Genomic DNA, 26,101 nt, shown 5'->3' with positions numbered 1-26,101 from the left:
AAAATTAATGATACTGAGGTTTGTCGAGGATACCAAATTAAAGGGCATGGTAAAGTAAGGAAATTGTAAAAGTACAGACAGCTTAGCTGAGTGAGCAGATAGATGGCAGATGCAGTTAAAACAGACAAATGTTAAGTAATACACTTTGCAAAGAATAAAAAGGAGGAATACCCAAAATAGCAACTTTCTTAACAGAGTGGAGGAAGAGAGATATTAGTGGGGAAGACACATGGAGATCTTCAAAAGGTCTTAGCATAGATAGAAAATGCCACAAAGGCAAATCTCATTTTGAATGTTATACATGGAGGCTTGAATACACAATGTTTCGAGAGGGTAAATAGTTAAATATTATTTTCATTAATTGGCAAATTGTTAAGAGGCATAAACTCAGGATCACTGGGTGAATGGAGGACAAAGTCAGAAAAAAATTCAGTGGGTTATTAAAACATTGAATCCTTCATCACTAGCAGCTATTAAGGAAAATATACATTTAAAAGAGTAAGTATTTTAAAAGAAATAGAGATGGAAAAAAGACAGCGAAATGGGATTACAGGAGATAGCTCTAGTTGAACAGCTATTACCTGCATAGGTGTGATGGGCTGAGCGGCCTCCTCTCTGCTGTAAACTCTACAATTTTATTAATACTGCCATATATCAGGAACATGAAAGTATACATTATATTTGGACTGACAATTGCTGTTGAAATAAATTACAAAACCGAACCAAGTCTAATGAAGGGTATAATAACCACACATCTCACCGTCGATGGAAATGTGCCAGAGTGGTAAAACATATGCTTAGTACCCCTAATCCATAATCTTACTTGCGTGTCAATGTGAAAATGTCAAGCAGAGGATAGAGAGGGGTTGAGCAGAAGCAAAGTGATATCATGGGGAAAATGGCTGAGTATAGCATTGGAGATGGCCTGGAAATGGGTCTTCCCCTGCCTTTTTGATCACAGCTGGTCTGTAGCTCAGGGATACAAATAAAGGTTCACAGAACAAAACAGAAAAAACACATAGGAGCTATTTCAACGCTGCAATCTAATCTTGGGGTTTAGATGAGTTATAAATTGTTTGAGCTGCACTCCTGTTTTTTTTGTCAAATAATTAAATACTTGCCTGCAATTATTTCCAGGTGCCCATTATTCTTTATTTAACTGAATTTGACATTTTTTAGATACATGCTATAGAGGATAAAATAATTTTGTAAAATAAGGTGATCAGAAGTACTACTGCCATAATACTTGAGGTGTGCAATAGTCTTTAAGGATTCTTCAGATAATCCAGTAATGTCGGGATAAAAAGTAGAAAATATTCAGACTGTCTGGTGTATCCAAAAGCTTTTGTTTAAATGAAAGAAGAATGGATATAAAGCATAACTACAATTTTCACTAAGTCACTACTGCTGAATGAAGCTTAATGTTCAGGAACAAGACTCCCACACACTTGACATGCTGTCAATTTGGATTTGTAAATATTCATCAAGTAGTACCTGACAGTTATTGTATTTCTGTAACTTGGAAGCAGCTTCTCCATATTTAAAAATCTGGTGATCTCCTCCAGAATTAGTCGAATGTCAGGGTTGAGATTATCCAATGTTCGAACCTCATTATTGATGCTAATAGCAGGTGTCACTGAGTTTGCAAGTGCATCTATAAGTTCAGCACGATAGTAGTTGTCTGAAAACTAAAAGGAAAAATATTATTTTTAAAAGCAATGATTAAAATAAACCAGGTTCAAAAGAGACAGAGTACCACAATCAAAGGACTTTGTTTTTTGAACACATCTGGATTTCAAAAAATGCTTGGAAATATTTATGTTTTTCTCAACTTTTACCTAAAATATATTTCTCAGAAACACAATTGGTAGTACAACTGAGAATTAAGATTTTTTAAAGTCATAATCTTAGATCCTAAAACTCAAGATTTTAAAAGAAAGCTATGGTGATGCAATTACCTTGTTCTTTCTGTTGTCATTATATTTGATTAGGTCCAAAATAAAGGCCAATACTTCCTTGGGACACTGGTTATGGACATCCCGCAGCAACGCCATAGCAACAGGCATAGTCTGCGAAATAGGTAAAATGCATTGGTTAACTTTCATAAGTACTGTATATATTTTTCTAAAATCTGACTAATTACTGGCCTTCGGAAACAATTTTCTGCTATAGTCATGAATTGTAATTCGCTGTGCAATTTCATTTGTTTAATATAAAGTGAATGATGAATATGCTTAGAAAAATGAAATTAACTTTAAAGCTACAAAAAAAACTGCCAGAGTGGGCTTGACTTGGTATATCCTGTAACAATTTCTGTATCAGTGATATGAAGGAGGGTATTCTTCAGATAATAGAAAAAAACTTGCATTTATCTAGCACCTTTCACATCCTCAGTTCTACAGCCAATGAATTACTTTTGAAGTATCGTCACTCTTGTGTGGGTAAATAGGGCAGACAAATCGCACAAAAACATAGAAAATCCACTACTCTTCTTCAACTGGTGTCTTGAGATCTTTATGCCACCTGAACAGGAAGATGATGCTTTGGTTTAATGCATCTTCAACAATCTTAAACTAGCATCTTCAACAATGCAGCACATCTTCAGTATGCCACTGAAGTGACAGCCTTAATTATGTGCGCAAGTTGGAATGGGGCTTGAACCCATAACCTTGACTCAGAAGCAAAACATGCTACCATTGAGCCAAATTGACTCTTTTGTTTAGGTAGGCTTTCTCCACCTGGAAGGAAGCAGGGAGAGAAAGGAAAGCTGAAAAATATACCAAGGAAGGTCATTATGTTGTTCCATTGCTTCTAGAAGCTAATTATGAATCAGAATTGGCAACGATTAGAAGCAGATTGCCTACTGTCTCGGCTACAGAATGGTAAAAGGTAGCCAAAGGAGCAAAAATGTTTTAAAACTTTAAAAAAAAAGGCATTAAAGTTTTTCACAGCACAATGACAAATAGTACTGAGCTGGGAGAACAGCCAAAACAAAGTTTTTATTCAAAATGAAACAAGACTGCAGTACTACAGTAGAACTTACTATAAGTGATTGTTAAATTCTGTCTTGAACTGATAGAAAGATGAGATGTCCACAAATAGACAAAGACTTCACCATGGAATGTTATTAGTGAGGCTTTATTTAATGAGAAGTGTGCCTGCTAATGCTTCACCGATATTATGAAAAAAATTACCTTCTGTAGAAAGTAACTTTGAAAGTTCATGAAATTGTTGGTCTTAACAATATTTGAACAACTCTTGCAGCAGAACATTCGAGTAAAGAGTGACTTCATGGCTGGAGGACCTGTCCAAGTGTTTACCATGGCATTTGCAATCTAAAGGAACAATTCCAGACACAAAGTACTGTTCAAGTTAATGTACTTTTCAAGTTTAGAGAGATAACATGTATGAGATATACACAACTAGCTAATGAGAATGCAACACATCTGTTTCTGAAAACCAGACAGATTGTCTTTGAATAATGGATTTATTTGTGTGGTGGAATTCTGCCTCTGATGAAGACAGTAATTGCTTTGATTTACATTCCTGTGATGTATTAGCCTGGTAGACCTGTGGAATTCATCTGATAGTAGTTCTAGATCTCCAAGGTATTGAAGGAAAGAGCCAGAGATGTAGTTCAGCTAGACTTGATGATTTATCAGATTATATTATTGGCCCATACTCAGTTCCGTTGAGCACCTAAATTGTTCAGTACCAGATAAATTGCTTAATGTCTGAATCAGTTGATTTGCCAAGTACTGTATCGGGCAGGAGGGGAATCCTCCTTTGGTCAAAATCCCTGTGAGGTATTCAGTAACAAGGTGGTGGTCAGTAAAGTAATAAAACAAAAAAAGAACGTCACAGATCAAGGGATTAAAAATAATTTTGACTGTGAAATGACCAAAGAATGCAATGAACAATAATTAGAACTTTTTTTCTTGATGTGTGAGACAGCAGAAAGGTGTGCTGCCAATGATGGGAACACAATTATCTATAAATGCAGCCCAAAATGATGTTTTAGTACAGCAGGAGGCCAAGGTCACCTGGATCATGCAAGACATGCACAGTAGTGTCCCGCCCCCCAGGCAAATATTTTCCTTTCCTGCCAACTGTGGATGATAAATATTCTATTTTCTTGTAGAAATTGCAAAGAAGAGTTTTATTTGTTTAAAAAAAATTGGGAAATTAGTTTTCAATATCAAGTTAATTAAAATAGAACATACAGAATGCAACAATATTGTTTTCAGAAATATCGCCATAAACAATCATAGCATTAAACATTTAGCATTGCAAGTATGAAATGAAAGAAAGAAAATGAACTTGGATGCAATAATGCCTTTCAGACTCTGGACATGTCAAAGCACTTCACAGATAGTGTAGTCACTGTTACAATGTAGAGAAACGTGGCAACCAATTTGCACACAGTAAGGGTCCACAAACAGCAATGAGATTAATGGCCAGATAATCTGTTTTACTGAAATTGTTTGATAGATAAATATTGGCCAGGACATCGGGAGAACTCTCCAACTCTTCTTTGAAAAGTGCCATGGAATCTTTTATATCCATGTGAGGGGGCGGATGGTTTAACGTCTTCCTCAAAAGACAGCACTGCTCACTGTGCAGCACTCCCTGTGTTTCACTGCCCTGAAGTATTAGCTTAGATTATGTGCTCAAGTCTCTGGAGTGGGGTTTGAACCCACGGCCTTATGACTCAAGGACGAGTGCGCTACCAGAGTTACAGTGGACAGTAAAACAAGCATTAAAAAAAGAACTGAATATTATGAAGCAATCAGTGAAATTAAACCAGTTACATAATACCCTGAACCTAGTATACAAGAGCTTTTGGAAAAAAAGCACAGGGATAAATCCTATACACTGTTCAGGGTCCAGCAAGCCTCTCATTAAATCATACCGCTCAATCATACAGTTACAGAATTCCTTCACAGTTCACCTTTGCTAGGCGGAAGCAGGCATGCATTCTGACTTTGTAAAAGCACTGTTCTTGTTCCAGGATATCTGTTAATGCTAGCCGAGATGCTGGAGTAGGAAACTTCTCCAAAGCATGAATTGATTCTTCCTGTGCAACCACATCCCTCTCGTAGCGGAGCTGGTACTGCCACATGAAATCAGCCTGCTCAAATTCCACTTTTCTCAAAACAGACATGTCTGGATCTATCCTTATCCACAGTAATGGGGAATCAGCACTATAAAAATATAATTCAAATATTTATTTTAATATAATTTACTTCGTTATAAGAAAAATTATAAAATTATTCGTTAAATGATTTTCCCAAACAAAAGATGCTAGTAAAAGTTAGCATTTTCATTGGTAAAAATTACTTCAGCAGAATGAAAAGACCTACTCCATTGCAGAAAGATCCATGTCCACTTCTTCCCCATTCAAAAGCGGGATCTTCTTTTTCTTATTTCTGAATGGGGAGAAAAATGCCTTCCACTTAAAATAATGAACAGATCAGTGCTAAGAAGTCATTATAAATTATATACTTTAAAAACATTTTCCTTTCACATTTCCAACCAACAAAGAGCTATCTCGTCTAATCGCACTTTCCAGTTCCACGTATACACTCTCAAATACAATGGTTTTTATTTGCCAAGATCTGCCAATATTATTCCAAAATCCGATTACGACTGCAGTTGTAGCTGTGTGGACTTCTTGGTGACTGCACACAGGACCTATTTTGATCATGTAGTCTTTCTCCCAACTTGAAACCTGGAATTCTCTCCCCAAAAGGACGTAGATGCTGGGACAATTGAAATTTTCAAGACAGAGATCGACAGATTTTTGTTAGGCAAAAGGGTATTCAGGGATAGAGAGTTACAGCGAGTAAATTGAACAGATCAGCCATAATCTATTTGAATGGCAGTGCAGGCTCAAGGGGCTAAATGTTTCTTGTTATTGTGCAACATCTGCAGAAAATGTAAATATCTGTACATACTGGTTATTGGAAAGAATCTACAGCAAGATATGAAATCTTGAAATCAAGCACGGTTACTGACTGAATTGAGAATGAGTTGACCCGAATAATGCAATCCTTTATCAACCATGAAAACAACATTTTGATGTTGATGACTTCATGAAGATGTAAATCTAACAAAACTTCAAATTTTTAGTCTTACTTTTACAAGCTATTAAAAACCATTAACATACACATTTGAAATGACTAGTAAGACGTACCATGAAAGATAAACATATTTCTTTGTGCTGACAAGAGGAGGAAAGAAACTAAGACATTCAAACGCAATGAGGCCATACATACAACAGCAATGGAACGAACCATGCCAAATAACTGAATAGTGTCAAACTCTTAAATACTGTCCCAGTATTCACTATTCAGAAGGCAAATTATTTAACTGTATGCGAGGAAGAATGTTTATTAAATATTCATGAATGTTGTGACAGCCCCACAATTGTTCTTCCACATTAGTTAGTGAAATAAAATAAAGATATACATGCAAGAACATAATATTCAGACCTCTGTGACGGTTAAATATTCTGAATTACAAGCTTATTTCATAGAGCTTAGTATCCCCATCCCCAGTGTAATAGCCTTGCAACAAGAGAATATTCATTAAAGGAGAATATTGGGCAGAGAATTTTCAGTATAGCGTTCTCTCTATTCTCTTAACTTAACCTAACCCTGACTATGATTTTAGGAAGAATTCAGTAGCATTCTGTCTTGTTTCTGTCAATTGTTATTGTTAAGAGAACAAAACATAAATTCAATTAAAAAAAATAAAAATGATTGGGTCCCACACTCAAAACTTATAAATATGCAAAAGGATGTATAATAAAATGCTGGAGAGGTTATTTTACTCCCAGGAACACACATCAGTACATAATCTTTCATTCATTTCTGAATGCAAAAGATAATTCACTGGAGAAAAACTGAAAATAGCTCATAACTCATGGCAGTGAATTAGTCTGATTCAAAAAGATTGCAAAACAATAATCAGCTTGTGGAACAAGCAGAAAGCCACACCACTGACCATGGGCTCAATTTTGACCATGACTTGCTTCAATTTTTTTGGGAGCAAGTTGGTTTCTCTGGCCTAAGTTTAAAAAACGCCACTTTCCCCAATAAACTTGCTCCAGAGTAACTCCGTTAGGTATGATTTTTTTAGTTGAGTTCTTTTTCCAAAAGGGGGCGTTCCCAGCCACTTACGCCAGTTTGGACCATTTATGCCACTTTGGCCAGCTAAAACTTACTCCAAATCGATTGTCAGTGTATGTGGCCAGCTCTGAAAAACCTTGCGGGCAGTTAAGAAATCCGTGCAGGTTGGTACATTTAAAGCACCAAGACTTACAAAGCACTAAACAAAGCACAAAAATAAACATTCAATAACAAATAAAAAATATAAGGAAGCTGAGAGGACTTGCACTAAGACTTACAAAGCACTAAACAAAGCCCAAAAAGTAATAAGCAATTAATTAACAAATAAAAAATAGAAGGAAGCGGAGAAGACCTACACCTAAAGCACCAAACACAGCATAAAAAGAAATAAGCATTCAATAAAAAATAAAGAACTGAAGTAAATCATTCAATTCACAAATAAAGAACTGAAGTAAATCCTACCTTCAACTAAGCTCGGCAGCAGCCGGCCTGTGCGGGAGGACATTCGGCCTGGGATAGTGAGGGCAAGACGCACACCGGGAGGCTAGGCTCAACGTGGCATCTGTGAATGGGGGAGGGAGGGAGAGGCTGAACGCGGCATCGGTGATGGGGGGGGGGGGGGGGGGGGGCGGGGGGAGAGAGAGATCCACAGCAGCATTGGTGAAGGCGCGACTCCATAGTGCATGCGGACAGCTGCCGGCACTATTTTCGGCGTAGGGCTGTAGCTCCGCGCGCCCCCCCCCCACTCCACTATATACGCCACGCCAGGACCTGGGACACTCGGCAGAGTGGCCAGGATGGGGGCACAGTTTTTCGGCGGCGTTTCCAGCGCAAAAAGCCGGCGCATCTTGGGTGAGTGTGCCGGGAAAAGGGATTGGGGAAAATTGAGCTCCATGTTACACATTCCTGCATGTGCAAAAGACTGTCCTCATAGAATCATAGAAATTTACAGCACGGAAGGAGGCCATTTTGATCCATCGTGTCTGCCGAAAAAGAGCTATCCAGCCTAATAGCACTTTCTAGCTCTTGGTCCGTAGTCCTGTAGGTTACGGCACTTTAAGTACACATCCACTTTAGTTATGGATATTTCCACATTCATGAAAGAACTTTCACAATGCAATACTAGTACAATCATACACCTTCTTAGAAAGTGGCCAAATTTTGATGGCCTCTTTACTGAAACTGGAAAAGAAAGAAAAGAGCTAAGTAGGTATCCATCAATTTTAACTCTACTTTGGTTGGGATAAACGTATTGAAATCTTATCGTCCAAGGTATTAGCACCTACCGTCTGCTCTTTGAATGGCACGGAATATCATGCTTCAGGCTGTTTTCTTCAATTTGAAGAGTGTGGTTAAATGATCCATCTAGTTCCTGTACTGTCACTTTTAGTGGTCCCTGCAAAAGGTTAAAAATTTTTGTAGGATAAGTTATAATTTAAAAAAAACACATGCACAATTAAAAGGAGTACTTGAGGATTATAGGGAGGACAATACTTTTAATGTGAAACAGTGCTCCAACTATGCAATTTCATGGGACAGCCTGCTGGACCCACTGTGCTTTGTTCTCTTAGAAAACAGCTAAACTTCATTTATATAGTAGATCATCAATCTGTGGTGCTTACTGTTGTAATGCATCATTTATAAGATGGGAGGAAAAGCAATGTGTGAGGAGAACACAAAAAATTTGCAAAAGGACAGGCTAAGTGAGTGGGCAAAAATTTGGCAGATGGGAGTATAATGTTGGAAAGTGTGAGATTGTGCACTTTGGCAGAAAAAAAATTAGAGAAAATTATTATTTAAATGGAGAAAGATTGCTAGGTGCTGCAGTACAGCAGGACCTGGGAATACTTGTGCATGAAACACAAAAGGATAATATGCAGGTACAGCAAGTGATCAGGAAGACCAATGGGATCTTGGCCTTTATTGCAAAGGGAATGGAATATAAAAGCAGGGAAGTATTGCTACAGCTTTATAGGGTATTGGTGAGGCCGCACCTGGAATACTGCGTGCAATTTTGGTTTCCATATTTACGAAAGGATATACTTGCTTTGGAGGCAGTTCAGAGAAGGTTCACTAGGTTGATTCCGGAGATGAGGGATTGACTTATGAGGAAAGGCTGAGTAGGTTGGGCCTCTACTCATTGGAATTCAAAAGAATGAGGGGTGATCTTATTGAAATATGCAAGATTATGAAGGGGCTTGACAAGGTGGATGCAGAGAGGATGTTTCCACTGATGGGGGAAGACTAGAACTAGAGGGCATGATCCTAGAATAAGGGGCCGCCCATTTAAAACTGAGATGGAGAAATTTCTTCTCTGAAGGTTGTAAATCTGTGGAATTCGCTGCCTCAGAGAGCTGTGGAAGCTGGGACATTGAATAAATTTAAGACAGAAATAGACAGTTTCTTAAACGATAAGAGGATAAGGGGTTATGGGGAGCGGGCAGGGAGGTGGAGCGGAGTCCATGATTAGATCAGCAGTGATCTTATTGAATGGCGGAGCAGGCTCGGGGGGCCATATGGCCTACTCCTGTTCCTATTTCTTATGTTCTTGTACTCCTGGATGCCAAGCTGGACTCCACATAATTCAAAGTTTAGGACTGAACTTCTCAATCACAAATTTTAGTTTAGTTGGTCCTTACCACATATTTCTGGGTTCCCAAAGAAGTGTAATCTTGCTTCAGTTCCAACTCCAAGATGTTTCTTTTCCTATTAAATGCGAAGCTGCCGAAGAACTTCACTACACCACTCTGGTCACTACAGCATATAATTAAGGTTTTTTCATGGATTGAACATTGTAACTGAATTTGACTATTTTTATATGAAAATAAGAAAATCTGCAGTAGTTTAATATACAATACCTACTTCTGAATTGATGGCATAGGTTTTACAACTCTCAAAAATTCAGTAGAGCTGAGGGGAGAACCGTGGGTTTGTATTTTGTGGAAGTATCTGGAACAAATGAAATGATTTGTATACTGAATGGGTAACATTAAGGACAATCATGCTGTGCAGAACCAAAGTTCTGATTATAAATGAACATTACATTTTGAATTTTGAAAAAGTATTGAGAAAGGAAGTCTCAAAGGATACACCCACTGCTTTATTAAAGGTTGAATATCTTTTCCAGACACATTTGAAATTGATTTTAAAAATCCAGTTGTTGAAAGCAGCATCTGGCTCCACATGTGTGACTGAAACTTCTGCGATGAAGCAGTGCTGGCCAAACTCAACAGTTTGTTGAAGACCTAAAGTAGTGAACAAACATTGTTGAACAGCTAAACACTGCTCTGCAACTACAAAGTTTATATCATTTTGAAGCTACAAGTTTTAGTTGATGAATCCCTACAGTTCATTTACCCCGATAGTGGTTTCGACAGACATATTAGTTTTCTCATACAAATCGAACCGGAAATTACTCCACTGCAATATCAGCAGATAGATGTTAAACACACTCTTCTGAAATTCCTTTCTCTGATATTTTAGTAGAGGTGTTAACTCCTAATATGTAAAACAGGAGACAGGGGAATGTTGGACTAATGCATTAAGCATTCATTCATAGATATCCCACAGTGCAATTTCAAGGCAGTGATTACTATGCAGATAAAATAAGTACAATTCAAGATTTACAATTGGTGCATTTTTTTTTGCTGATTGAAGCAAAGTCTTTATAGGGCAACTTTGGTTGGGGGGGGCAGGGAAAGGAAGCCCCATTCTGCTACTTGTTTGTAGGGTCTCCCCTTCATGTCCACTGACGCTGGGGTTCAATGTGGGAAAGTGTGAGGTAATCCACTTCGGATCTGAGAAAGACAAATCGGAATATTTACTTAATGTTGGAGACGAGAAGCTTCGGAGGAATTGAACAAAGGGGTTTTTAGTGTCCAGGTGTACAAATCTTAATATATTGGCTTTGGAAGGAGTGCAGTGCAGATCCACTTATAAGGACAGGTAGCATAAACCTGGCTTATATTCCCTTGAATTTAGAAGGTTTGAGGGATGGTCAAGCCATTTAAAATGATTAAGGTATTCAACAGGGTAGATACAGAGGGCCCAATTTTGGCCATGACTTGCTCCAATTTTTTTTGGAGTAAGTTGGTTTTTCTGGCGTAAGTTAAAAAACACCATTTTCCCCAATAAACTTGCTCCACAGTAACTCAGTTAGGTACGATTTTTTTTAGTTGAGTTTTTTTTCCCAAAAGGGTGCGTTCCCGGCCACTTACGCCAGTTTTGGCCATTTATGCCACTTTGGCCAGTTAAAACTTACTCCAAATCGACTTAGGTCAGCGTATGTGACCAGCTCTGAAAAAACATTGCAGGGAGTTAAAAATTTGGCGCAGGTTAGTACATTTAAAGCACCACAGTTCCAAGCTTCACACCATTTATTCTGATCTATATTTCTTGGGTCCAAAGTGGATAATCTCAGCCAGGGGAAACAACCTTTCAACATTTAATCAACTTAGCTTATAGTTTTTTTAAAACTCATTACTTGATTTAGTTTAAGTTATAGGTAGATTATATGAAATATTTAAATATGTAATATGAACCACCACAAGTATTGAAGCCAAGAAACAGAATCTCCTTCACCTCTGCAGCGAATTCCACTTACCAAATTCCCAACTTTTATACTTTGTTTATGATGCGTTCAGTTTCTGACAACTCTGAGCGACCCAGAATAAATACTGCAGGATATTCCGCACTCACCAGGTGAACTTCGGGGCGTCTCTTCGGCTAGGGAAAAGGTGCGGCGAACATCAGGGCGTCCCTTCGGCCAGGGATAGGGGCTGCGAGCATCAGGTCCTGCAGGACATGCTGTGAAGGCAAGGAGCATGCGCACAGACTCCACTGTGCATGTGCGCAGCTACCGGCAGTGTTTTCTGCGATGGGCTGTTGCTCCGCCCCCCCCCCCCACTGCACTATGTACGCCACGCTGGGACACCAGAGACTCAGCAGAGCGGTCAGGATGGGGCCACTTTTTTCGGCGCTGTTTCCAGTGCACAAAGTCGGCGCATTTAGGGTAAGTGTGCCGAAAAAAGGGGTTGGGGAAAATTGGGCCCAGGGAAACTATTTCCTCTGCTGAGGGAATCCAGAGCAAGAAGGCAAAATCTTAAAATCAGAGCCAAGCTATTCAGGAGTGAATCATAGAATGGTTGCAACACAGGAGGCCATTCGGCCTGTAGAGCCCATGCCAGCTCTCTGCAAGAGCACTTCAGCTAATCCCACTACCCAGCCCTTTCCCCAAAGCCCTGCAAATTATTTTCCTTCAGGTACTTATCCAATTCCCTTTTGAAAGCCATGATTGAATCTGCCTCCAACATCCTTTCAGGCAGTGCATTCCAGATCCTAACCACACACTGCGCAAAAGATTTTCCTCATGTCATCTTTGGTTCTTCTGCCAATCACAAATCTGTGCCCTCTGGTTCTCGACCCTTCTGCCAGTGGGAACAGTTTATCCTCATCTACTCTACCTAGAACCCTCATGATCTTGAACACCTCTATCAAATCTGCTTTCAATCTTCTCTGCTCCAACCCCAGCCTCTCCAGTCTATTCCATGTAACTAGTTCCAGGGATGAGGACCATTCGCGTAAATCTTTTCTGCACCCTTCCTAAGGCCTTCACATCCTTCCTAAAGTGCGATGACCAGAATTGGATACAATACTCCAGTTGAGGCCGAACCAGTGTTTTATAAAGGTTCATCATAACTTTCTTGCTTTTGTACTCTATGCCTCTATTTATGAGGCCCAGGACCTCGTATGCTATTTTAACTGCTTTCTCAAACTGCCCAGCAACCTTCAACGATTTGTGCACATATAACCTAGGTCTCTCTGTTCATGCACCCCTTTAGAATTGTACCCTTTAATTTATATTGCCTCTCCTCGTTCTTCCTACTAAATTGTATCATTTCGCACTTTTCTACATGAAATTTCATCTGCCACTTGTCCACCCATTCCACCAGCCTGTCCATGTCTTTAAGTCTATCACTATCCTCCTCATTGTTCACTATACTTCCAAGTTTTATGTCATCTTAAAATGTTGAAATTGTGCCCTGTACATCAAAGTCCAATTGGGGCTAGACTTTCCACTATGATCGTTTGGGCGATATTTCCGGCGTTAGTGGTGTTTTTATTTTTCAGGATCACTGGAATATCGTCCATTTTAAAAACCGCTAGTTTCGCATTTTTAATTTGAGCGATAGCCTTAGCGATGTGAAATGGGCGATAGCGTTATATTCAGTCGTGCAAGGCTGGTGTCCATAGCAATGGTCATTCTACGCATGCGCTTTTCTTTTCAGGCAAGCAACTATACCCGCGATTCGGGAGGTCAGGAGTCATCTGCACATACTCAGAAGGCAAAGGGAGAGAAAGAGAGAGAGAAAGGATTTTTGATGGCAGGTTTGTGGAGGCTTGTGAATTTGAAGGAATTGAGAAAAAAGTAATTGGATAACATGGAGATGCAACACGAGGCGTCGTGAGAGCATTGGGAAGGTTGGAGAGAGAAGGAGGGCGAAAGCCTTCTCCGAAGAGGTGAACGAGGCCTTAGTCGACGAGGTGGAGGCTTGGTAGGTCCAATTAACCCGGGGTTTACCCCGCCCCTCCCCCCTCCCCCAAGAGTATACCAGCAAATATGGGCGGATATCGCCACGATAGTCTCATCAGCAGCCCACGATAGAAGAGAGCCAGACCAGTACCGCAAGCGCTGGAACAGTCTTGTTTCATTCGCAAGAGTAAGTGTTAAGTTATTAAATTTATAATTGTAATGATACACTGGCTCATTTATTAGAGTGTCTTTGAATAACGCAAATACAACGGTTGCAAACAATGACCATGATCAGTCAAGGATGAAACGTAACGCAACTGTAACTCATCAACGTAACTTCACGCAAAGCGTTCATTTATGAGCTGCTGATGCAACAGTCTTGCAGCTGCGCAACTACCACGGGGCTTTTCCAGTGGTGTGGGAGGGCCAGGGGGGAGATGCATGGTTTCATCGCCAGACTGATTGTCCTCCCAAAGGTCCTCGTCCTCCTCTTCCATCTCCCCTCTCTCCTGAGGTGGACTGGCAGTCCCATCCGGCAATTGTTGTCCTCTCCAGATAGCTAGGTTATGCAACATGCAGCACACCACAATGAACTCAGCGATCTGCTGAGGGTGGTATTGTAGGTTGCCTCCCGAGTGGTCCAGGCACTTCAGAACTCCAATTGTCTTTGACGATATTGCGTGTGGCTATGTGGCTTTCGTTGTAGTGCTTACGGCTTCTGTCTGGGGCTTACGAAGAGGGGTCATGAGCCAGCTAGCAAGGCCATATCCTTTAACCTCCAGCATCCAACCTGGGGGCTCAACATCCAGGGGTGTTCGGCATTTAGGAAGGATTCTGACGTGCGGGGGGAGTATTCCCGGTGTTGGGTGGGTCCGGAGCCGGGGGGGTGGCACTCTCTTGGGATGGGGGGTGGGCTGTTTGGGGCTGGGATTGGGAAAGACTTCTTCACTCGGGGAGTTGTTGGCCTGTGGGATTCCCTGCCACGGAGAGTTGTTGATGTCAGTTCATTGGATGCGTTCGGGAGGGAGTTTGATGTGGTCCTTGTGGCTGGGGGGGTTGGGGGGAGGTGCTGGGGTGGGTGATCAGCCATGATCTTGTTGAATGGCGGTGCAGGCTCGAAGGGCCGAATGGCCTACTCCTGCACCTATTTTCTATGTTTCTATGGCCTTGTGGCTGTCTCTTAAACAGGTCAGAGACAGTACTCTCACCCAAGTTGTGCGCATCATGGATGCTCCTTGGAAAATTTACATTTACTGCCATGATTATTTGCTTGAGGTTGACAACGAGCTGCATATTCAGGGAGTGGAATCCCATCCGATTCACAAATACCTCTGCATCCTGTAAAGGTGCTCGCATGGCGATATGCATACAGTCTATTGCTCCTTGGGGAAGTTTGCTATTCTCGAGAACCCCAAAGCCCTCTCACTCTGTGCCTCCCTGGTCATAGGGAAGTTTATAAAGTCCATCCTGCGTGCGTAAAGGGCTTCAGTCACCTGTCGAATGCAGCAATGTGTGGCGTGCTGAGAGATGCAGCAAATGTCGCCAGCTGAGGCCTGAAAGGAGCCCGAAACATAAAAGGAATGTGCCGCAATAACCTTTACCTCTTCGGGCAGTGCAGTCCTGATGGTGCTGGTAGGCTGCAGATCTCCCTGAATTAGCTGGCATATCTCACTGATGACCTCCTTTCGGAAGCGCAGCCTTCTAACTCACGTGTTATCGGACAAGTCCAGGTATGATTGCTTATCCCTGTAAATGTGTTGGGTGCAGCATCTCCTCCTCCCCAGCAGTCTGCCACCTCTTTGATTGGACACATAATGCTCTTCAAGGAACCTTCTCCTATCTCTATTCTGCAGCATGTGAGTAGTCATCAATACTGGTTGAGAAATTACAGGCCCCATCACTATAAATGCCCTAATCTGTCTTCAAAATTCTTAAATTGTCCTCAACAAATACAATATAAACTCAAAATTAACCAATGTGATTAGATGATTGGCAAGATTCTAAAACGCCCTTAAAATCACTCACAAATTACTTCAATGCTCCCATCCACTTCAAGCAGCCTTTTATTAAACTTCCTTGCATACCGCCGGGTTAAGGTCAGGTGAGTGCAGCTTTTCTTGAGCGTCTTTTTGGGCGAGCGATAATTTGGGCGCTAGTTTCCATTATAAACAGTATTCTGTGCCTTGCACGAGTGATATCAGATTTTATTAAAAAAATAGGCAGGGCGATTCAGCTCATTCCTGTATGCCGAAAGTTGCGCGGCGATAAATGGGCGATAATCGGGCGCTAGTTTCCATTTATCATCAAATATGGGCGATAAATTGAATCTCGGTGCTTATATGGGCGATTGTGTGCCGAAAGTCTAGCCCCAAGTCATTAATGTATATCAAGAAAAGCAGTGGTCCTAGTATCGACCCCCTGGGGAATACCACTGTATACTTTCCTCCAATCCGAAAAACAACCACTCACCACTACTCTCTGTTTCCTGTCACTTAGCCAATTTCATATCCATGCTGCCATTGTCCCTCTTATTCCATGGGCTTCAACTTTGCTGGCAAGCCTATTATGTGGCACTTTGCCAAACGCCTTTTAGAAATCCACATACACGTCAACTGCATTGCCCTCATCAACCCTCTGTTACCTCATCAAAAAAAATCAAGTTAGTTAAACACGATTTACCTTTAACAAATCTGTGCTGGCTTTCCTTAATTAATCCACACTTGTCCAAGTGACTGTTAATTTTGTCCCAGATTATCGTTTCTAAAGCTTCCCCACTACCAAGGTTAAACTGACTGGCCTGCAGTTAATGGGTTCATCTTTACATCCTTTTTTGAACAAGGGTGCAACATTTGCAATTCTCCAGTCCTCTGGCACCAGCCCCGTATCCAAGAAGGAGTGGATGATTATGGCCAGTACCTCCACAATTTCCACTATTACTTCCCTCAGCATCTTAGAATGCTTCCCATCCGGCCCTGGTAACTTATCTACTTTAAGCACAGCCAGCCTTTCTAGTACCTCATCAATTTTTATCCCTTCCAGTATTTCAACTACCTCCTCCTTCACTATGACTTTGCCAGCATCATCTTCCTTGATAAAGACAGATGCAAAGTACTCAGTTAGTACCTCAGCCATTCCCTTTTATGTTATCTGCCAATCTAGACTCATACTCTCTTTTTGTCCCTCTTACTTTCTTTTTCACTTCCCCTCCGAACTTTCGGTATTCAGCCTGGTACTCACTGTATTCTCAAACCTGACATCTGTCATGCACCCTCTTTTTCTGCTGACTGCCTATCTCTTTCATTATCCAGGGAGTTCTGGCTTTGGTTGCTCTACCTTTCCCCCTCGTTGGAATGTATTCGAACCATCTCCTCTGTAAAGGCAGCACATTGTTTGATTAGAGATTTGTCTGCTAATCTTCATTTCCAATTTACCCGGGCCAGATCCATTCTCAACCCAGTGAAACTGGCCTCCCTCCAATTAAGTGTTTTGACTCTAGATTGCTCCCTGTTCTTTTCCATAGCTAATCTAAACCTTATGATCTGTTCCCTAAATGTACCCCGACTGACACTACCTCTACTTGACGCATCCAATTCCCCAGAACCAGCAATGCCTCCTTCCTTGTTGGGCTGGAAATGTACTGATCAAGCAAGTTCTCCTGAACACCCTCTCTGCCCTTTACACTACTACTGTCCTATATTAGGATAGTTGAAGTCCCTCAATATCACTACTTTATAGTTCTTGCATCTCTCTAATTTCCCTACAAATCTGCTCCTGTGTATCCTTCCCACTAGTTGGCGGCCTATGTGAGTGTAATGGTACCTCTATTGTTTCTCAAACCTAACCAAATAGATTCTGTCCTGGACTCCTCCAGGACATCCTCTCTCTCCAGCACTGCAATATTCTCCTTAATCAATACAGCCACCCCACCTCCTATCTTTCCTTCCCTATCTTTGATGAACTTATATCCAGGAAGATTTAGAAATCTCAATTTACTTTTTCACACAAAGGAAATCTTGAATTCTCTCCCTCAAAAGGCTGTAAATGCTGGATCAATTAAAATTTTCAAGACGGAGATCAATACATTTTTGATAGGTAATGGTATGAAGGGATATAAAGCAACAGTGGGTAAATGCTGTTGAGGTACAGATTAGCCATGATTTAATTGAATGATGGAACAAGCTTGATGGGCTGAATAGCCTTAATTATGCTCTGCTGGAGTTTAAGAGCTGGATTTTCGAGGGATTTGTGACCAGTTTAGCGCCTAGTTGGGGCGTCAAAAAACGATTTTTTGGGGGGCACGAAACGAGGCGCACATTTTCTGCCCAGGCAGAACTTTCAGCAGTGGTTTTGCCGATGTTTTCACCATTTGGATGACATCAATTTAGCGTCTGCCCGGGAACTCGCCAGCAAAAAGCAGTCGCACCCGGCACTAACGGAGCAGAAGTCGAGTGCATAAAAGGATTGGGAGAAGGCAGCTGCGTTTTTTATAGTGAAGTTTTATGTGAGTTTAATAGGACATTTTAAAAGATGAGGGCAATACTATGTCACCTATTATTCCTGGCTGCTATATTTATACGACATCGAGCTGCAAGAAGGCTTATTGATAATCATTTTGAACATAATCGAAGAGGTTGCAGACATATGGGGAGAAGGCCTTACCCCCGAGTTTAAAGGGAACAGCGCTCATACCTGCAGCTCTCTGAGGCACAGTGCGTAAGAAGGCTGCACTTCTGAAAATAAGTGCCGACAGAGATATGCCAGCTGATAAAAGCAGACCTACAGCCTCTTAACTAACATATCATTCTGCAGTGACAATTGTGGAGTGGGAAGCAAGTAAATGTTTTCCATTACAAACTAGAAAGTTATAGATCTGTGATTTAAAAACAAAATGGGACACAAGTTTGAGAAATTCTGAAAATAAAAAGTAACACCATGGTGCTTACTGTACTATTTTCAGCATAATTGCAATGGAGTAACGAAAATGTATGTTATGTAAGAAATTGATTTTTATTTTTATATTCGACACATTAGATATCTATTTAAATTTGTATCATCCGCAATACAAAACTAAAATGTCATTTAATCCTTTGATTGTCAAAATGAATGAACAAATGAGGAGCAAAGCAGAAATCATCATGATGGATCAGCTTTACAGGTCCAGACATCAACAAGATATACATCAGAGGGCAAGACAACACTTGAGGGAAATGAAAGATGCCAAAAAAGCAGAGCCAATCCAAAGACACATTATGTTTACAAAGAGGGACTGTAGAGAGAATCAAAGAAAGCAACTGAAGACGATAAAAATCAAACAAAATCAAAGCAAACTGGTTCAGACACAAGAAAACGGTTTCAAAATGCATATGAATTAATTTTGCTACAAACCTGAAGCATGAACTCCATGCTGATCCTGTTTTCAATGAGTCGCATCACCAGGTGGGCTTTACACTGAAACATCTTGTAATACTTCCAGGACAATGTGTGAGGATGACGGATTGAAAAGTGCAAGTGTGGAGCAGGACTAAGGATTAAAAACATTTTTAACGCACTTCCTACTAATGTTTCACATGCAACAGCTACACTTCCACAATTCAGCTGTACATTACACTATAACATTTTAACATGAAATTAATTTCAATCCATCTAAATATCTAAAAAGATATGGGGGCCAAAATTGTCCTCCCCCAACTGAAAGGGGGCGCGCACCTACTGATCTTGAAGATGGGGCAGAGAGTAGAGCCAAATTCAGCTCTTAGTACTATTATTTTGTTCCGAGCAGTGAAGTCGGGTTGCAGCGGGACGGAAGTGCGTGGGGAATAGGGCGGATGTCGGTATGGTCATCACCGACACAGATGTCCCACACGTCGCACTGACGCGTAGCAACGTCTCACCCCTTCAGTTTAAGGGGAGGGCCACTGCGAACTCTGCAGCCACTTTAGTGGCACCCACTGGGCCACCAGGGAGGGTTTCGGCCGGGCCAGCGGTACGGCACCCAAGAGGGTTTGCGGCGGCCCGGCTGAACCCGTGGCCATCCTTGGAGTCGGGCGCAATGGGGGGGGGGGTGGGGGTGGCGGTGGCGGAAAGGGGGCTGCTGCCCGTCAGTCAGGAGTCGACGGGACAGGAACTCCGGCGGATCGGAAGCACCCACCGCTCCCCCCATGAAGAAATTAGGGCAATGTTGCAATTGTCGCTGACTCCGCGCCCACTGAGCGGTGAGTGCTTTCCGCACCTTTGCCTGACGGCTCTTTAAAAAAAAGGGGCAATTTCAGCTCCATGGAATAATGCAGATGTGGGGCAAAGTGTGGGGGGGGGGGGCACCCATATTAAATTACTGGATTGTACTGATTTAGCTGAATCATAGGCAGCAGAGTGGTTAGGGCCACAACTGGCTTCAAGAGTCCTGGGATGGAAAAAGTATCAACAGTCCTCATTCCGGATCCTGATTAAGTGACTCTTGCTAGAAAATGCCTGTGTGTGGATATCAGATGACGATAGGACTGAACTTAACGGTGATGATCCCCAAAGAAAAAAAAAATTCCCCACCACTCAAATTTGGCACATACATGAAAAATTGTCTTGAATGTCCAGCAGTGGACTGTCAGCACACATGGAATTGGACTTAAACATGAGCCATTGCCTTCAGGGTGGGGGTGGAGATGAAAAATTGAAGACAGAGAGAATCATGAGATTTTAACCAAGTAACAGATTCTCAAACGGACAAGGAAATGCAATAAAAATTAAATCAGATGCAACATTATGCTCCTCAACAATAACTATCCAGTCGGTGTGTGTGATGGCTGGATTATAATGAATTCATTTTTTTCCTGATAAACTCATATTGTACTATAGTAGCATGCACTATAGTAGCAGTAAATCTGAAACAGAAGAGGAGAAAGAGTGCCTGAATGAGCAAGCATGGGTGAGGAGCGAGAGCAAGTGAAAGACAGATAGAGAAAAGGAGAGAGAAAGAGAAAGAAGAGAGGGGGAAATTGTGTGATAGTGAACTCGGATCTCATCAACTAAGAGCCTAAATTGGTAGCAGTCAGATAAGGTTCCGTTCTATAATTTAATCTGTATTTTATGATCACAATTTGATGGCTGGGTGGGTGGATTTTTTTAAAATCCTCTGAAGCCTTAAATTAAAATCAATAACTAGTAACACAAAAGGGGCTTTGTGCATTGTCAACCACAGCAATTAATGGCAACTGATACAACAGACCAAAGCATTACAAATGTCACAAACACTTCAAAGATATCTACACGTGGCAACAGTCAGATTTGTTTGGATCTTTGAACATAACAGTCAATTATATGTTCAGTACAAGGAACAATCAGGCATTGCAAACAGCTACCAGACTGAACTTGATATAGTCATATTCCAGGAGAGAAAACAGACAAAAAGAAGGAATTGAAGAACTTCCTGTACACTTTCACACGAGACAATTGCAAATAAGAGACCGCTTACGTTTCTTTCTCTTTCACCCCTGTAAACGTGGGATGCAGCAAAACACCACCGGTCCTCAATTCGTAATCCACTATTTTGTCCAGTTCCTACAAAATTCAAAACAATCATTATTACATCTTTCAATATTCAAATGATGTATTTTGACTAAAATGGTTATTTAACCCTCATCTATGTATGCTCAAACCCTCATCTATGTCTGTCACTTCTAGACTTGACTATTCCAATGCTCTTCCAGCCTGCCCCATCTTCCACCCTCCATAAACTTGATCCCATCCAAAACTCTGCAGCTTGTACCCTAACTCGCACCAGGCCCCATCATTCTGGTGATCACTGACCTACATTAGCTTCCTACATTTAAAATTCTCATCGTGGTTTTCAAATCTCTCCATGGCATCGCCCCTCCCTATCTCTAACATCCTCTCGTCCTGCAAGCCTCAGCGATCTTTGCACTCCTCCAATTCTGGCCTCTTGCACATCCCCGATTTTAAACACTTCACCATTGACCGCCCTGAGCTCTGGAATTCGCCCCCTAAATCCCTCCGCCTCTTTAACCAAATTTTTGGTCACCTGACATAATATCTCCTTATGTGGCTCAGTGTTTGATAAAGCTTCTAAGATGCGCCTTGGGAAACTTACTGCATTAAAGCTGCTATATAAATGCAGCTTTATAAATGTTGGTGTTTAAAAATGTAGGGTTCTTTCAAAGATGGATGTTAGGGACTGTCTACTCATTCCTGGTCGTGAAGTTACTTAGAAATAAAGCCTCATGACATTTCATTTTTAAAATTGTACAACTTTTATTGATTAAACGCTATAATTTAAGCCCATTTCTGTGTGAACAGTCTGTATCCATAATATTAAGCAAGATTGACAATCGATCAGTGGTGAATTTGTGCAGAAAGCGTTATGGGATTATAGAAACTGAAAACTGGTTTCAGACTCCCTCAGGCTCATTAAATGTAGAACTGCACAAATCAGTTGTCATCTTTGCCTACATTACATAAGAACATAAGAAATAGTAGCAGGATTAGGCCATTTGGCCCCTCGAGCCTGCTCTGCCATTCAATAATATCATGGCTGATCTGATTATAGACTCAGTTCCACTTCTCTGCCCAATCCCCTCAACCCTTTACCACTCAAAAATCTGCCTATCTCCACCTTAAATATATTCAATGACCCAGCCTCCATAGCTCTCAGGGACAGAGAATTCCATAGATTTACAACCCTCTGAGAAGAAATTCCACCTCATCTCAGTTTTAAAATGTGCGGCCCCTTATTCTGGGACTATGTCCTCTAGTTTTAGTTTCCCCTATGAGTAAAAATATCCTTTCTGCATCCACCTTGTCGAGCCTGCTCATTATTTTATGTTTCGATAAGATCACCTCTCATTCTTCTGAACTCCAATATGTATAGGCCCAACCTACTCAATCTATCATCATAAGTCAACCTCATCTCCGGAATCAACCTAGTGAACCTTCTCTGAACAGCCTCCAATGCAAGTATATCCTTCCTTAAAATACGGAAACCAAAACCGTACGCAGTACTCCAGGTGTAGCCTTACCAATACTCTGTACAGTTGTAGCATGACTTCTCTGCTTTATACTCTATCCCCCTTGCAATAAAGGCCAATATTCCATTTGCCTTCTTGATTACTTGCTGTACCTGCATACTAACTGTGTGTTTCATGCACAAGGACCCCAGGTCCCGATTTATGCAACAGTTTGCAATTTTTCTCCATTTAAATTGTAACTTGTTTTTCTATTTTTTCTGCCAAAGTGGATAACCTCACATTTTCCCACATTATACTCCATCTGCCAGATTTTTGCCCACTCATTCAGCCTGTCTATATCCCTTTGCAGATTTTTGTGTCCTCCTCACATTTTGCTTTCCCACCCATCTATGCATCATCAGCAAACTTGTCTGCATTACACTCGGTCCCTTCATCCAAATCATTAATATAGATTGTAAATAGTTGAGGACCCAGCACCGATCCCTGTGGCACCCCACTAGTCACTGTTTGCCAACCGGAAAATGACCCATTTATCCCGACTCTCTCTTTTCTGTTAGTTAGCCAATCCTCAATCCATGCTAATATATTATCCCCAATCCCATGAACTTTTATCTTGTGCAGTAATCTTTTATGTGGCACCTTATCGAATGCCTTCTGGAAATCCAAATACACCACATCCACTGGTTCCCCCTTATCCACCCTGCTCGTTGCATCCTCGAAGAACTCCAGCAAATTTGTCAAACATGAATTCCATTTCATAAAACCATACTGACTCTGCTTGATTGAATTATGCTTTTCCAAATATCCCACTACTGCTTCCTTAATAATGGACTCTAGCATTTTCCCGACCAATGTTAGGCTAACTGGTCTATAGTTTCCTGCTCTTTGTCTCCCTCCTTTTTTAAAAAAAATAGGGGCGTTACATTTGCAATTTTCCAATCCGCTGGGACCGCCTAAGAATCCAGGAAATTTTGGCAGATTACAACCAATTCATCCACTATCACTGCAGCCACCTCTTTTAAGACGCTAGGATGTAAACCATCAGGTCCAGGGGACTTGTCCACCTTTAGTCCCATTATTTTACCGAGTACTACTTCATTAGTGAGAGTGATTGTATTAAGTTGCTCCCTTCCTATAGCCCCTTGATTATCCACTATTGGGATGTTTTTAATGTCTTCTACTGTGAAGACTGATACAAAATATTTGTTCAACGTCTCTGCCATTTTCCTGTTCATTATTAATTCCCCAGTCTCATCTTCTAGGGGGCCAACATTTACTTTAGCCACTCTTTTCCTTTTTATGTACCTGCAGAAACTCTTACTATCTGTTTTTATATTGCGTGCTAGTTTACTTTCATAATCTATCTTCCCTCTCTATCAATTTTTTGCTGGCTTTTAAAAGTTTCCCAATCCTCTGGCTTCCCACTAATCTTGGCCACATTGTATGCCCTTGCTTTCAATTTGATACCCTCCCTTATTTCCTTAGTTAGCCACGGATGGTTATCCCTTCTCTTACAGTCTTTCCTTCTCATTCAGATATATTTATGTTGCGAATAATGAAATATCTCCTTAAATGTCTGCCATTAATCATCAACCGTCCCATACTTTAATCTATTTTCCCAGTCCACTTTAGCCAACTCTGCCCTCATAGCTTTGTAGTCTCCTTTATTTAAGCTTAGGACCCTGGTTTGAGAACCAACTTTCTCACCCTCCAAATAAATTTGAAATTCATCCATTTTAAAGTCACTCGTTCCTAGAGGAATCTTTACTACGAGATAATTTATTAATCCTGTCTCATTACACAGTACCATATATCTAAGATAGCCTGCTCCCTGGTTGGTTCCGCAACATGCTGTTCAAGGAAACGATCCCGGATAAACTCTATGAACTCTTCCTCAAGGCTACCCTGGCCAATTTGCTTTGTCCAATCAATATAAAGATTAAAATCGCCCATGATTATTGCCGTTCCTTTATTACAAGCCTCCATTATTTCTTGATTTATACTCCGTCCAACAGTGTAGCGACTGTTAGAGGGTTTATAGACAATGCCCACCAGCGACCTTTCCCCCTTTTTATTCCTTATCTCCACCCAAACTGGTTCAAAATCTTGATCCTCTGAGCCAATATCGTTTCTCACTAATGCACTGATTCCATCCTTTATTAACAGTGCTACCCCACCTCCTTTTCCTTTCTATCTGCCCTTCCCAATTGTCAAATATCTCTGAATATTTAGTTCCCAGTCCTGGTCACCTTGCAACCACGTCTCTGTAATGGCTATCAGATCATATCCATTTGTATCTATTTGTGATGTCAACTCATCTATTTTATTACAAATGCTATGTGCATTCAGATAAAGAGCTTTAAAATTATTTTTTTTACCATTTTTTCCTGCTATGACCTCACTTTCTGATTGACCTTTATGTTTATACATTCTGTTCCTTCCTGGCATGCTCTGGTTTTTATTTCCCCCAGTGCTACCCTGATCTATTGCCTTCTCCTTGTTCTTAAGACTTTTAAAATTTTCGCTCAGCTGAATCCACAACAGTGACTAAATTTCAAAAGCACTTCAATTGGTTGTGAAACACAGTTATCCTGAGGATATGAAAAGTGCTACATAAATGCAAGTTATTTCTTTAATTCTTACAAAGGGAAGAGATTTGTATGCCAATTCTCGGGGTGAAAAGACAACGTGTTAACTCTGTGTGTCGACTACCTATTGGGTTGTAACCAATAAAATGAAGAGTTGGAACTAGAAAATAAAAATGATGATTCATTGTACACAAGGAAGGAATTCTTTGCAAATGTTAATACTTAAGGAAATTATATACAATTTAACAAAATTATAATGATGAAAATTTCTTATCCATTGCATGTAATTTTGAATTATGGCCCGTGCAAACCATCCAAGGTGCAACAGCAATGAAGGGGCAGCAGAGTGGTATGGCTCGCTGTGCCTTCAAACCTGATCTTTCACTGAATGGTAGCATTCGGACTCATTCACAATTTGCTACATTCTAAGTGCCTGATTTCGGAAATGATGCTATTATTGAGGTAATGAGCATGGTGAGGTGAGTGACCATGGGGCTAGAATTTCCAGTGCTTCACCACCCGGTTTCTCGGCGGTATTGGCTGTTTTGGGCGAGAACTGGGTCGGCGAAAAATTGCCCAGCTGAGTTCTGCCGGCGGTTTCGAAGTACCGCTGGGGAGCGGACCGCCAGCATGCACCATTACGGCGCGATTTTTGGTTCAGCGGTGACCCATAGCCAAGTTGAAAAAAAATGCCCATGAGAATCAGCGGAGCTGGGCGATAGGCAAGTAGCCCTGCAAGAAAAAGTAATTGTTTTTTTACTCATTATTTTAAAATTCTCTTGTCGTGATTTAAGTGAAAAGGGTTTGATTTTTTATTTTATGTTTTTTGAAAAAATATTGTGTTTTTCTCCTCCTAGGCTCAACCCGCAGCCT

The 26,101-nt window shown here is 40.9% G+C and overlaps 1 protein-coding gene across 6 annotated transcripts in view; it reads right to left on the bottom strand.

Annotated features, from left to right (window-relative positions):
• taf2 (TAF2 RNA polymerase II, TATA box binding protein (TBP)-associated factor) overlaps positions 1 to 26,101 on the bottom strand; it is a 160,599-nt gene that overhangs the window by 64,775 nt on the left and 69,723 nt on the right. For 3 of the 6 annotated variants that reach the window (XM_070890553.1, XM_070890568.1, XM_070890577.1), the window contains 11 exons: positions 21,131 to 21,216; positions 19,051 to 19,186; positions 10,230 to 10,378; positions 9,996 to 10,082; positions 9,773 to 9,887; positions 8,420 to 8,529; positions 5,364 to 5,429; positions 4,952 to 5,204; positions 3,195 to 3,335; positions 1,959 to 2,069; positions 1,495 to 1,688 (listed from right to left, as the gene is read on the bottom strand). In XM_070890553.1, the coding sequence (XP_070746654.1) occupies positions 1,495 to 1,688; positions 1,959 to 2,069; positions 3,195 to 3,335; positions 4,952 to 5,204; positions 5,364 to 5,429; positions 8,420 to 8,529; positions 9,773 to 9,887; positions 9,996 to 10,082; positions 10,230 to 10,378; positions 19,051 to 19,186; positions 21,131 to 21,216 (1,448 nt within the window). Of the gene's footprint in view, positions 1 to 1,494; positions 1,689 to 1,958; positions 2,070 to 3,194; positions 3,336 to 4,951; positions 5,205 to 5,363; positions 5,430 to 8,419; positions 8,530 to 9,772; positions 9,888 to 9,995; positions 10,083 to 10,223; positions 10,379 to 19,050; positions 19,187 to 21,130; positions 21,217 to 26,101 lie in introns of all 6 variants that reach the window. The other 3 variants (XM_070890558.1, XM_070890569.1, XM_070890564.1) reach the window with 2 other exon arrangements.

Source organism: Pristiophorus japonicus, chromosome 1 (assembly GCF_044704955.1).
Source record: "Pristiophorus japonicus isolate sPriJap1 chromosome 1, sPriJap1.hap1, whole genome shotgun sequence".
Classification (NCBI taxonomy): domain Eukaryota; kingdom Metazoa; phylum Chordata; class Chondrichthyes; family Pristiophoridae; genus Pristiophorus; species Pristiophorus japonicus.
Note: the sequence above shows the minus strand (reverse complement) of the source record. Positions and strands in the feature narration are given on the sequence as shown.